The following is a 14,199-nucleotide window of genomic DNA, read 5'->3' on the forward strand; positions in this document are numbered from 1 at the left end:
AAACAGTGATTTGTTACAGACAGTTGAATAATAAAAGTTATCACATAAAGTTGACATTAACACAATAGATGGGGTAATTACGTACCTCATTTATTCTAGTTGCTATTTCTTTCACTGCATTGTGCAAAAGGATATCTAAATCTTAAATTAAGAATACAGTTTAAAAAAGGGAGAAACTCCAAAACAGGAGATAGAAGAGACAGAGAGTGGCAGAAAGGCAGAAACAAGATGAAATGCTGATGTCTAGACGGGAAAAGGGAAAGGTTTGTAGTACCTAGGTCTTAGCACCAATATTCGTGGACAGTGATAATAAAGTCCCAAGCTAGAAAATTAATTTCTTACATGATTTTCTCTTGACAGAGCAATTTCCTCCAGACAACCTTTTAGACAGTTCTCCTGCATTCTTTTGTAGGAGGAAAGATTGTCCCAGTGGTTTGGTTTTCTTGGGCTTGTTAACATGCAGCTAATGTGGACTAAACAGGACCCGTGGAGGACTTGGGTCAGCTTGTTAATCCAACAGTAGACCATTCCTGGTTTTGCAGAGTTAGTTTTCTGCCATCTTAGAGGGTTGAGCTAGATCTCTGAAGGGTTAGCCAGGAGTTGGTGTGGCAGGAAGGGAAGCAGAAGAAGGAGGCGGCTGGTGTGGGGTAGGCAGGGCAGGATGTCCCCTTTGGTGGCAGCTCGCTGCTAGTGTCTTCCTCTGGTGTTGGGCACCATCAAAGCAGTATGTGAAGAATAAGAGAAAGTGTTGGAGGAAAGACTGCAAACAACTGTCTCCATTTTAGCCCCAGAATAGTCAGAATACCCACATGGTCTGTGGGAGAAAAGCTCAAACCTGCTTAACACTAGAGATGGACTTAAAGCCACATCCCAGCTGTGCTCTGAACATCTGTCACATTTCCTGGTGAACCTCTTCTTATTTCACTTTACTTGCATACTAAATAAATTAAAAAAAAAAATACATCAGAGATTTGCACTTCAATCTCTACTGTGTGATATAAGCTTCGAGTTACTATGTCAGTGTCTCTGATAAACATTTCATTTAATACACAGTGAGACAGCTCCAAGAGAAAAGATTAAGACAATCTTGTGGGGGTGGGGGGTAGAAATGGCTTGGCTGATCAAAGAGGTGTGTGACAAGGTTTTAATTCGCTGCTTGCGTATGGACGCAGAAAGGTTTTGCTGAAATAGGAGCAACTTCTGGGGGGCCTCTGGGTGTGAGGAAAGTCAGCAGCAATATCTGTGCACAGGGGACTTTGGGCATACCTCCTAGGAAGAGCTGGTAGATGAGGGGGATACGGAGGCCATGAGAAGATCATTACCCAAATCTCCCCAGAAATGTGTCTGGAGGGGTTTTGCATGTGCGGATCTCAATAACTCGCTACTGGTAAAAAGGTGAAATGGCAAAGAGAAATTTGTTTCCTGTCAAGTTTCAAATGAATGCTGAAAACAAACCCCTGAGAATTCAACTGTGAGACATACTGTGAGACATACTGATGCTTGTCAATATTTGTGACTGAATTATTATCTAGCCTTAATAATTAATGGTTGTCATTAACTGCTGCCCTAGCAAGTGGAAAGCAGTAGGTAAATTATCCCTGATTGTTTTTCCATCAGCAAAGCAGGGCAGTAGTGCGTAAGGACAAACCCACCATCAAGTGTGCTGGGTTGAGCAGTGTTTTGGTCACACCAAGGGAGATGCTGCTCGTGGTGGTAGTGGTTCACGTGCTTCTGGGAGAAGCTGTTACTCCTGCCAGCCTTGGCCACAAAAGTATGAGCCATGTCCTCTCTAAAATCACTCTTACCAGAGCGACAGCCCTTCTCTGTGCTGTTGACAAGCTTCCTTGGAGCCACCTGGGAACACATGTATTTTTCCAGGTCCTTCAGGGTTGCACCAAGACAGTGCAGCTGCTGTATGGTGGTTCAGACCCCCACATTAGCCTGGAAATGGGAATAGAACTGGACCAACACTGCTGAAAGTATTCCTGCAACCCCTCATTGACAGCTTCAGTGAGGTCTTTCTTTTTTTTTTTCAGTGAGGTACTGTACTCATCCCTTCTCAAAGAAGTCTGCACTGATGTTCAACACTAAGTAACTAAAAGCAAATATTAGAGTATGTACACAGAAAGAGAAGGTTAAACTGAGCATCTCAAATTATGTTTTAAGCATTACAATATCCAGTAAGGAAAGCATCTGTATTGCATTCTGAACTATAACTTGGATTACATGCCCAGACTGAGATAATAGAAATCACCCTTGTTGTCTGCTGCGGAGTAAGAGCTTGGCTGTGCCTTTTCACCAAAATTGTAGGAGCAGCGAAGAGGGGAATGGCTGGAACAAGTGCCTTTGGAAATACAGCCACTGGAAATACACCCATATAAGCAAAGTTATATTTTTGGCTGGGCCAGCAGCACATTGCACTTCTCTCCTTCAGCTGTCCTCTGAATAAGACCAGAATGGAGAGAAAGAAATGGGAAGGATCTGGGCACTGATACATGTCCAAGACCCTGAAAGCTGACTTAGCAAACCTTATTTAAGGCTGAATCTGTTTGTTTGAGATGGTCATTCAGAAGATGAGAGTACTCCCCATAGATGCCTTCATGGAGGAGATAAAGTCGGAGTTTTGAATGCAGAATTTAATCAGTCAGTCGTTTTTGAATGGTTGCAGGGTGTTACAAACAGCCTCCTAAAAAAAAACCAATCCAACCCAACCTAAACCAAAACACCACAAAAACAAAACCCCCCAACAGGGTAAGATTTACTTCCTTGGTTATTCCCTGTGATTATTCACCCACTGCAACCTGAGAATCTTTACATCTCACTTGGGCTGCAAGAAGATTCCTCAGCAAGCTCTTCTGAGCAGCCAACTGCAAAAAATATTGAAATATGATAAGCGTATAAAAGCATTAAATGGTAGCATTCTCTATCACCCACAGCCTCTGTTAGTTGTGCTTCCAGGCCAGATGAAGCTAGAATATACATACAGCTGTTCTGAGTTGTAAAATACATTTTGAAATGGGATTGATTCATCTGTGTTTCTTGAGATTGAATTAAGCAAAAGAAAAAAGTATAAAGACTTGTCTTTTTTCCAAGCACTTAATAAAAATATTCAGTCTCACTGGAACATAATAGAGATGTGCTTTCAGCACACAGATGTGCAGTAGTGAGAGCCACATTTTATGTAAGCTGCTCATTCTTTTGTGCAGTGTTAAGAACTGAATGTACTTCCATACTCCTTTTTCTGGCCTTGATGTGAACTAATGTCGAAGCAAATGAAGACCTGGTGGTAGATCCTTCTCAGCACTGCTAATAATTGCAGCCATTGCAGAGCTGTTACTGGCTGTCTAATCATCTTTGGGATATCAGGCTTTTGATACGTAGACCTTGTATTCTCAATTTTTATTTCTGCAACAAAATTTGCTGGCATGAATCAGTATTTAGAGGATCAGAAAGGTGAATGGCTCACATACTGCAGAGTATATTCAAAGCAAGTTTTATGGCAAGCTTCAGTGGGTAAAGTCATTAAGAGTATGAGTGATTTGAACAGAATTACATGGGGAAAAATTCACGCCAGCATTTCCTATCTATAAAAATGCGTTTTAGTAGAAAACAGATTTACAACTGGAATTTTTTTGCATGCAGGGCAGAACATGCAGAAGAGCAACTGAGCCTGATTTTCTTTTTCCAGTTCCATCACTTGCTTTATATTTAGGGGTTCATATTATGGCTGGCTAGATTTTACAACCACAAATGTGCCAAAACCCTTGACTGGTTCATTCAGGTTGAATAATAAGCGACATAAAATGTCTATTTTCTTCAACACTTGCACACTGTATTCCTTTGCATTTTGCAAATGCAAGAGGTGCAGATATGTGTTTTGACTTTGATCTTGTAGACTCAAACTGTTCAAGTAGTAGATCCTGATCTGGATCTGGGCAGCAAGGAGGTGTTGCCCAGGTTTCCCCAGAAATCCGCATTTATCTGGGTGAGCCTCTGTTTTCAGTTGTTTCTGCGGTTGCTCTGGGAGCAGCTGCACGTGCTCCCAGTGTGGGCACTGGGCAGAGCCGGACCTGGCACACTGCTTTCCATAAAATAAGCCCATGGAGCTTGGTAAAAATTGAGGTACCCCACCGTCAACGTGCATCAGTCATCTCAGAGGTTGAGTACAGAACCGTGTGACTACTGGACTGCACAAAGTCAGTTTGACTAAAGACATTTAAAAATTTATCCTCTGTTTTTCTGTAGCTGACATTTATTTACTACTGCTTTAGTAACTGCACAAGGTGCATTTGCCTCTCCTGTGCAAAAAGCTTTAGGTCTTACGCAGTTCCCTTTTGAACATGAGTTTCTTCTGTTCCCTCATGCTCATATATCCTGACTGTCACTTTCAAAATAAAGAGGGACTGTTCTCTTGTTCAGCTGATGATTTCCCCACCTCTTCTATAGGGTAGGAGGCATCTTATCCTGTGAAAGCTGTTTGAGAGGGGAAACATAGTCCAGCATCAGCTGTGTCCATACTTCTAAATAGCGGAGAGGCAGGGGCAAGATGACACAGACTGATTCCTCTCCTCAGTGCTTAGTACAAGCCTTCTCAAGAAAAGATTTCTCTTGATAGATAACTGAAACAGCCCGAAACAGGCCTGGAAGTGAAGTAAATTTAAAGAGTGAGTGGCCTGGGGTCCAGTGCTTGAAGCTACTGCCTGTATCTATTTTATTTAGCTGCACGGCCATACCTGTAGCTGTTTAGTCTCCCCCTGTTAGCAGCCACAAGAGAAAAGCGTTGTCAGTAGTTGATTTATCTCACCTATTTTAGACAATACTTCAAGGTGAAATGAATCACCCTTTTGAAGTAACCGTCTCTCTATTGCCTATGGATGGAGTCTGTATAATGGAGTTCAGATGGCTAAAGGTAGGAGTAGGAAGGCACATCCTACCCGTGCAATTGTCCCTTCATTAACATAAGACCTGCACTAGGGTTTTCCTGGCAGAGCTTTCAGTGGCTTTCACATGGGACTTTTCTCTGCAAGAAGTGTCAGAGCAGGAAAGAACATAGTACATGCTCCCTGTCACCCCATTCCCACCCTGCTTCATCTTCACCTCTCCCCAACAACTTGTTCTTGGGGGAGGATAAAACACAGAACCACAAACCTGGCTGAGCAATTTCTCCTGCTGTGGAGATGATTTACACTTCATCCTGGTCACCAAGCAGCTATGCAAACCCCAGGGTCCTGTGGAGGCAGGTGAATTTCTTTGAGAGACTGTTTTATTTTCTGGTGCTATAAAGAAATACTTCAGAGTGGTGACAGTATTTTTAAGCAACAAACAGCTAGTATCAAGTCTCTGTGTTATTTTCTTGTAATTAAAAGAACTTCTAATGCAAAATAACAAAATGGAACTTTTTTCTCTTTTTCTGCTCAGAAATCGAAGCAAAGGAAGCGTGTGACTGGTTACGTGCAGCTGGATTTCCCCAATATGCTCAGTTCTATGAGGGTAAGTAGGTTTTTATCCTCTTTGTGCAGTACTGAAAGTGCACTGGGTTCTTGCCAGGAGAGCTTGCAGTTGGCCAGCTCTATGTTTGACTGAGTTATGGCCATGGCTGGCTGCTTCACAAAGCCTTAGCTGCTGGACTCATACCAGTGCCTAAAGAGAAGTAAGATTCTTGCCCTCATAGCCATGAGAAGAAAAAAAAAAAAAAAGAGGGACATAGTTTGTGTAAACTTCAAAGGTTAACAAAAACAAGTACAAAAAATCCAAGTACATAGGTCTCTTTTTTTAAAAACTTCCTGAACTGTGTCTAATATGAGATTGAATACAGTGCAAGTTACTGAAAATTTCAGTCTTGCTGAAAATAAGATTAAAAACTCTGTGAAGTTACCAAAATTGAATAATCTGAGCTGCATTTTACATTTGCAAATATTTTGCTAACTCCAAGGAAATGGCCATGTCCCCTTTCTAGTCGTAAAGTTAGTGACCAGGGAACCGGTGTCCTTGAGGGCAGGGTGAGTGGTTGCACTGCTGCTACATTCAGGAGCAGTTTGGGAACTGGGGCTGGGCTTTTCCTGCTCTCCCTAGGTTTGTGCTGAGAGGGAAACTGCAGCTGATCTTCGTTCTTCCCAAACTGCATATTCTGTCTGCCAGAGATACAGAGCCAGCTCAGGCCCACTTGGGCTTATTAGCCAAAGCACAGCTCTACCAAATGCCACTGGACACCTTCCAGGGTCAGCTTGGGTCTGGAAGCAACACAGCTCCACTCATGGAATGATGGCCAAGAAACCTCATGGGTCAGAGCCAGCTCTGCAGAGAGATAGCTCAGACGCTGTCCATCCCCTTGTGTGGGGTTGAGGCCAGTGGGGAGTGTGATGCCAAAGACACCTTCACGACTTCTCATGGCCAGCTGAGGTCCCTCAGGGCTCAGGTGCTGGGTCCTGATGGGCTGCTGGGTTCCGAAGGACTAGGAGCACCTTGCAGAGATGCTCAGGTGACTCCACATGGGCTCTATTAAACCCAGCAGGGAACTAAGACTAATAAGCCTGCCAGACCAAAGCTGACATAGATGTGTGTCTACCACAGTCCATGGGTGTCCAGTAGTACTTTTTTTCTGCCTTGTAGACAGAGTATCTCAGATACTGACTCCCCCAGTGAAAGGAGAGCCCACTGCCTGCTGAACTCAAAGGGATGTTCCCTCCAAAAAACAACCTGTGCTGGGCTCCCACAATTCCTGTAGAGTCAGTATGCGCTCTAGACAGTCCGAGTCTCTGAAACAAGGTCCTTTTTACACCATCTGTTATGTCAGTGTTAAGCACTAGTGTCTGAAAATGCTGGCTGCAGTTTCTGTATCCCAGCATCCTGCTGTGGTACCTAAGCATGGCAGAGCAGTCTGGAGAGCAGCCACAGCGCTGGAACCCATCCCACTGTTACAAAGCCCACTAATGTTTTACAGCCATGTCACTTTTTATTACAAATGTCAGCTTCCAGCACACTAGTCTGGCTTTTTAGCTCATATTGGGGGTTATAATTCAACTCATCATTTTGGTCTCTGTTACTTGAGTAACCCTTTGTCTGAAATCATTGTTATTGGAACCTGTATTAAAAGCAAAAAACACAGAACATTTGTGTTTCATGCGAAAAGTCTAGCAAATAACTCATTAAGTGACTGTGATGGGAATGGGGAACCTTGTTGATCATGTGGATAAAGAAAGTCTGTTGGTAATTCCCTGATCTCATTTGTTTGTGCTAGGTGCTAGAAAGAACAGCTAAAGCCAAAATGAAATAATCTTGCTCTCTCTTTGGTGCACAGGATGTTCAACTATACCTTTAACAGAAAACAAAAATAATAAAGTGGCTGAAAGAGTCACAGATATAGCTGGAAGGGAACCAGAGCTGAGTGAAATCAGTCATACTAGATTCCAGTGAGCAAGCACATTCAAAGCATTTTATATATAGACAATGTATTTTCATTTGAATAGCAAGCAGTCATCTTAATATTGTGTCTCCTTTTATAGATTCTCAGTTTCCTATTGACATTGCTGCAGTAAAGAAAGATCATGATTTTCTTGACAAGGACCTTGTAGAACCTCTTTGCAGGTAAGTAACACCTAAAATTTCTTTTCTGATAATTTAAAAACATAAGCTGGTTTGTTATTGTTAGCATAGCAGCAGAAGCAGCAGCAGAAATGTTTGGTTGTCCACGTGAATTAAACAATGATGTCTATTATGCTACCATTCTGAATTAATTTCTCTTATGGAAAATCCTGGAGTGGGACCCTCACTACACTCATAGAAAACATCACATGATTTGGGAAGACCCAAATCCAATGGATTTGGAATGAAACACTTGCCTTTAATAAATAACTATAGACATAGTACAAGCAAACCCTGAATAAACGATCCACATTTGAGTTGCACATGAATAACTCTCATGTCCAAGCACAGCATAAAAGATGAAACTTCACTGCACAGAATTCAGCAAGTACTTTCTCTGGCAGCAGATGTGGTTTTCATGCTGCTGTGATTCCCTTGGTACTCTCCTTTTGGCACCAGTTACAGAAGTGGGACCAGAACCCCACAGTACTACAGCTGCTACAACTAATCACTGCTTTGCCCCTCCCAGAGGGCTTGTGTTTGCTGTTTATCTAACTTTTTATACTCTGCCTGTGATGAATATACAGTATTGCATTGCTCAAGTTCTGTCCCCCAGGACTCAAGAAGCAGCAATTCTGTGGTAGTTTTGCAAAACCACATTGCAGAGGCATTGTTCCCCTCTTCCTTCTCCTGTGCTCAGCTCAAGCTGGGTTCTGCTCCTCTCCTCTTCAGTAAGGACAAAGGAGCATCTGGCCCCTAACCAAGCAGGCTTTATTACATGTTGTGGAAACTTTCACAACACCAACACCAAGATAATTGGACAAAACTCTAGTCCCCCTTCTGCAACTGTGGCTAAAGTCGTCAGAGAGCATATGCTGTTCCACTGCACATTGTACTGTGCATTGCAGGAATTCATGGGTCTGTGATCGAGGAATGCAGAGAGTGAGTCTGAGAGTTATAGGAAATAGGGCTGGAAGAGTATTCATCACTTCATTTCTCCATCCTGGGCTATGCCCTTCTTCCTGGAGGATCCAGGTAATTCCTGGGTGTAGCTGTCAGAATGCTTTCCCAAAACTCCTTTACTGCGAGACCTATTGCTTCTCATTTTGTCTGTTACAGATACAGGGAACAGAATATTCTCTTTCTCTATGTAGTAGCCTCTGTGTCTGAAGACAAATCAGTAGGAAACACTTTGGTCATTCAGTGATTGCTGTCAAGGGTGCAGACTTGATCCAGTGCTGTTCTCTGATGTTTGGTGGGAGGGATTGCTATATTCATGGCTAAGAAACCTTCTTCCCACACATACATGCACCCCCTGCTTCAGTCTGGCATGGTGGAAGACATACTTTGCTGTAGTTTGGGAACTGGAAAGTGGTAGTGGTAGGAGGTTGAGGTGCCTTTCCCTCTGCCCTCCCCGCCTCCCTGCAAACTTGAAGGACTTTCCAGAAGTGCAAGGATGATGGCTATCCCTGTCTTTTTCTTGTGAAAGCAAACAGTGAGGTGCAGTTATTGCATAGCTCTGTGACTCTCCCCAGTCTTTCTTCTCTGAAGTAATTGGCAATGGTAGTACTTCAGTCATGGTCACGAGGCATCCAGCATCTACATAGCTAAATGGGAAAAGCTCATCTCTTGGTCCTCTGGCCTTTCTGTAGACTCACCTACAATCACACTGGGTTGATATATTTATGAGGATTTATTTGTGAGCTGAGCAGCTGGAGACTTTTTTTCCCTCTCTTTTATTAAAAGATGAGGGTTTGGAAAGTAAACTAGCAGCTGGATAGATGCATTCATGTGACAAAATGCTTTATGTTAGCCTGAATCAAGTGATACTGCTAAGACCTGTAGTACAGAAGCATAGACACAGATCTTTGCAAACCTTTTATTAAAAAATAAAGTTTTATGACTGTCTAGTAACTTTTTCTGTTATGATTTTATTCAGAAGACAGCACCTGTTGGCTTTCATTTTTGTTGGGAGTTTTTAAACAGTTTAGATCGAAAAAAGGACTAACACCTCATATACTAGCAGGTAGAGATACAGGTATTATGTGCATGTTATGTTTTCAGTTTGCAGACATTTAATTTGCTGTAACTCAGCTACTCCAAAGCTTTAGCTGAGAGTAACCTGTAAAAAGCGATTCAGCCAAATGTCAAGATTCAGGTATATCAAAACCAGTAAAGAGTGTCAGCCGCTGCCCCCAATACCACCTTTGTTACTGTATTAGCTACCAAAGTAGTATCTTCCAAGTTCTCCAGTATACTGGAAATCCTCACAGCACAGCTGACCACTGAGGCTGGTTTTCTACCCTTGCTTTGCTCTGTGGTGGTGTTACTACGAGGTGCATGACAGTAAATCATACAAGAGCTGCAGGCTATGATTCGCTTTCATGAAACAGAAAGCTGAAAAAAAAAGGTTGGTTATTATTTCTGTATGCACCAATTCCTAGTTTGGGAGCCAAACTTCCATTCTTCAAACACCCAGAACTGCCCTTGAAGCTATGCATGACCAAGCCTTCACACTGACTAATAGAACATTCAGCCCATAGTACCGAACAAAATGGGTTTCTCATTTTTATTTGGAGGATAATTTTAAAGCTGGAATGCCAGAATGGATAATCAGTTTGAGCAGAGTTTTAGCTCTGGATGGTAATGGTTTTAGCATAAACACTGAATTTCTCTGCTCTTGTTGGTTGAAATAAGACTCTCAATCTCATCTTATAACCAGTTTTCTTATGGTATTGCAGTATACAAAACAACATGAGGCACAAATGCAGAGGAACCTTTTCTTTTTTTAAGGCAGCTGTTAGCATTTTAGTCAGAAAGCCTAAGACTCCCTTTTGTAAAAGATTTCAGTGACCTTTTTGAGATATTCTAACACTCCTGCTGTTTACAATATAATTTGAAAATTTGGCAGACTAATGACCAAATGTGAGGCCTTTGGGTTAGAGGCGTATCTACCAGAGATTCCACTCAGATTTTATTGAGTAATGAACAATAGAAAATTGCCATGCAATCTGCAGGCAAATGCTGTCAGCCTGCCAAAATAATAATTGGGCATGAAAATTTAATAGCTGGATCTCTGTGTCATTTCCAAAATAGCAGCAACCAACTCTGCTCTGGGAACTTTTGTGGATGCTGTGATAAGAGGGTGAGAAGGAAAAGCCAAGCCATGTTGTACTTTTTGTATTCATGTAAATACAGTGACTAAGAATATAAAGAACAACTATGTAAGTCTGATACATAGGCCCCTAAATCATGCTCTTAAAATTTGAACTGTGCCAAGCAGCCAGCACCCTATTTTTCCATAACTATTGTCTCTTAGATAGTTTGTAAATCATCCAAAGGTCACTGTATATGGGACATCCTACCATTAGAGTTTTGAAATTATGGTTGTATAGTCGGTACTGTCTTCTGAGTTGCATTGCTCTAAGTACTGTTAGGAGATAAGACCAGCTTTCCTCATGGAGTACAGAAAGCCCTGCTCTGAAGTCAGTAGAATGACTCCCGCTGACCTCAAGGAGAGTTGACTCACCTCATGTGAGCATGTAGTCTATTAAGTAACACAGTTGCAGCCATGAAAAAAAGTTATAGAACTGGTGTCGTGTATATTCTTTACACACACAAAGCTGGGGGAGCAGGGACATGCCAGTGTGAGCTTCACACACCAGCCTTAACGGTACTGGGAGGACCGTTATTCAGTGTTCAGGCATCAGCAGAGCACAGCACAAGGAGCTAAATTCACAGCCCCAGAAGAAGCTAGCTAGGAGCATGTGTATGCAGCACCTAAACTTGGCTAAACTTGTGTTTCCCTCAGAGAGGAGTTTATTGAACCATATAATGTTTTTGCTTTGTCATGATCCGTAAGAGAGGACATTTGTAGATCTGCCACAGTAGAACACTCTGCTGTCCGTACTAGCCCTCCCCACAGTGCCTCCTGCATGACTGTGCTCCTGGCTGCATTCCCCACCAGCTGCTTGGAAGCAGCGGCAGAAAAGGTCCAGAGGAATGCAGAGAGATCTAAGTCCGGGTGGCTCTCCAAGCAGGACAACAAAAAATCACAGGGTTTTCCAGCTGATCAGGTCCTGCACTGCTGCAGGCTGGTGTTCATTTGTAAACACTGCTTAGTGCTTGCTGTGCAGGATGCAAAAGTCAGAGAATTACTACTTCTGAAGAACTTCCATCATAAGGGTTAATAATTACAGCACTAGGGTTGGGATTCAGAGATCTAAATACCCATGTCTGTTGCCATCTTAGATCTCCTAAGATATCTCAGACTTCTCCATGGCTGACTGGACCGTAGAGGACCTGTAGCAGCTGAAAGCCAGGCTTAATACTCTGAGGCATCTAAAATAGCACCAGATACCTCTGTTTGGGCACCTGAATTGCTCCGATGATGTTTAAGTATTGTTTCAAGGGACACTTTTCAACAAAGACATGATGTTTCACCATAGAGATAAGTGTTAAACCATAGAGGTAGTGTTTACCTGTGATGGCCTGGAGAAGAAATAAAATTAACATCAGTGAAGCACTTGCTGTAGTAAATATTTTGCAGGCTTCTCCTGAACACTGTAAAGCTTTCTAGACAAGGATTCAAATGCATCCTAGATGATTTGTTTTTTATATATCCACCTCTCTTTTGTTTATTTAATGTATTTTTTCCTGTGTTTTCTCAAGTCCAGATTTTGTGTTTTGTTAGCATTACAAACAGGCAGTCTTTTCCTGTGTTTTTAAGCAGTGATGTCAAAGTAGTGCTTCTCCCGTTTTGACTGGGACATTTGTGGCAGCCTTTTGTAGCCTGAGACTTTTATTTTTTTGCTTTTTGAAAGATTTGATGAGCACCTGGCTGTCAGTCATCTAATGACTTTAAGCAGATGAGAAAAGCTTTCTCCCACTGCTGGCACATCAACAAGGCAAAAGAAGTTGAAACAGACTGGCTTTGATTGGGTTGTTAGTACCAGGCAAGCTCACAACTATGATCATTAGTTCTCTAATTTCACTGGCAAGTCTTCCCACAGCACTGGAAGTGCCCCAGAAAGCATGCCAATGTTTTGTAGATGGGTAAATTTAAAACCTGAGGTTGAGGCCCTGGCACCCAGTAGAAGGTAGTTTTGTTTTTGATGGAGCAAGTTCTTCTTAGCAAAGCCAGGGTAGAAAGCAGCCAGGACAATGGTGTGGCTTCCCAAACCTCAAGTTCAAGTAAAGATACCTGCTGTTATAGAGATGACCTCTCAGTCATTTTTGCTGCTGACACAACCTCACTTTTGAATGCCGTTAGCAGGAAAGTGATGGCTTTAAATGGTCTTGTTGGTTTGATCATGTGCTTTCTGCACCTTTCCATGCTGAAGAAGCATCCCTTCTTCATAGAAATGCCTTGACATTTTCTGCTGTTGTGTGGACACATACAGAGGTACCTGGGTGCAAACAGGGCAAAGGGTATATCAAGGGCTGTTGCTTCCTTGTCTTCCTGCTCTTGAAGTGCGTGCTTGCTCCTGAGTTTTTAGAAGGCAAGCGATACCATAGTGAATGGAAGGAAGCACTGGTCGCTGTATTTAAAATATTTTCTTCTACATCTTCTCCTTAACAACTTCAAATAGGCAGTAAGTATAGAGGATTTTTGTAAACTGTTGCGGAAGCAGTTGCAGAGATCATCTGCCAGGGGCTGTTGAGGAGACAGCCCTCTTTCTCAGGAGTTTCTTCAGTTCCTGCTCTCATGAAAGCAAGTGAGGGGGAGTCGATGTCTTGTTTTTCAGACTTGATGAGCAGCTTGAAAGGAGGCAGTGGTTCCTTCAGTTTTCTGAGCCTCTGGGAGTGAATTTAGCTGATGCCTGTCTCCCAGTCAGCCTTGCAGGACACGTTTAGGTCAAGGAATGAGGAAGCACTTCCCCATCCCTGGTCTGACCACTCAAGGTGTGAGAACACAGCAGCAGCATGACCCAGCTATGCAGCTATGATCACTCAGGTGGCACACAGCGACATGTCAGTGTGGAAATGTGGCTACAAGTTTGTCCCTTCAGCACAGCCCAGCTAATGCAGAGGTACAGGGACTCCAATCTGAGCCTCCAGTTCACCTTTCTTGTCATCTCCAAGGATAGACAGTTGGACCAAAGTCCTATGGAAATGTGTCTGTGCCTAAGTATATTTGGAATTGATATTCATATACAAAGTTAAATGTTTTACTCTCAAAAGAAGCACTGAACATTATTTAGCCCCAGGGCTCCAAGAAATTGCAACTTTGGGTTGAAAAATTCCATGTTTGGGCAAAAGATGAGCTTTGCAGTAATAGATGTAATCCCAAAGGAGGATTTGTGGGCAGAAGGCTGAAGATACAGCTGTAGAGCCACAAACCCTGAAATTTATTTCAAAAACATTACTATCATGTATGCGGGGTGTGCTTGTGCATACATTATATGCGCATTAATATGATGAGCACAGGACTTTTCTGATACAGAATAACGAGTTTATGGGCTTGAGTTAGGGAGGAGTATTTTGTCTGCAAATGAGCAGGTGACATTTTGTGAGGAAATGTTTTTTTATAGGAAGATCCACATTTGGTAGGCTGGTTCTTTATTAGTGGTGTCAATTTGGAAGGATTTCTAATATTAGAAGTTCCGGGAAGGAATA

General features: G+C 42.5%; 1 protein-coding gene across 3 annotated transcripts in view; it reads left to right on the forward strand.

The window, feature by feature from the left end:
- Nucleotides 1-14,199, forward strand: part of STARD13 (StAR related lipid transfer domain containing 13) — a 249,435-nt gene that overhangs the window by 204,740 nt on the left and 30,496 nt on the right. For all 3 annotated transcript variants that reach the window (XM_030475577.1, XM_030475578.1, XM_030475579.1), the window contains 2 exons: nt 5,419-5,490; nt 7,503-7,584. In XM_030475577.1, coding sequence (XP_030331437.1) covers nt 5,419-5,490; nt 7,503-7,584 — 154 coding nt within the window. The remainder of the gene's footprint in view (nt 1-5,418; nt 5,491-7,502; nt 7,585-14,199) is intronic.

Source organism: Strigops habroptila, chromosome 2 (assembly GCF_004027225.2).
Source record: "Strigops habroptila isolate Jane chromosome 2, bStrHab1.2.pri, whole genome shotgun sequence".
Taxonomy (NCBI): Eukaryota; Metazoa; Chordata; class Aves; order Psittaciformes; family Psittacidae; genus Strigops; species Strigops habroptila.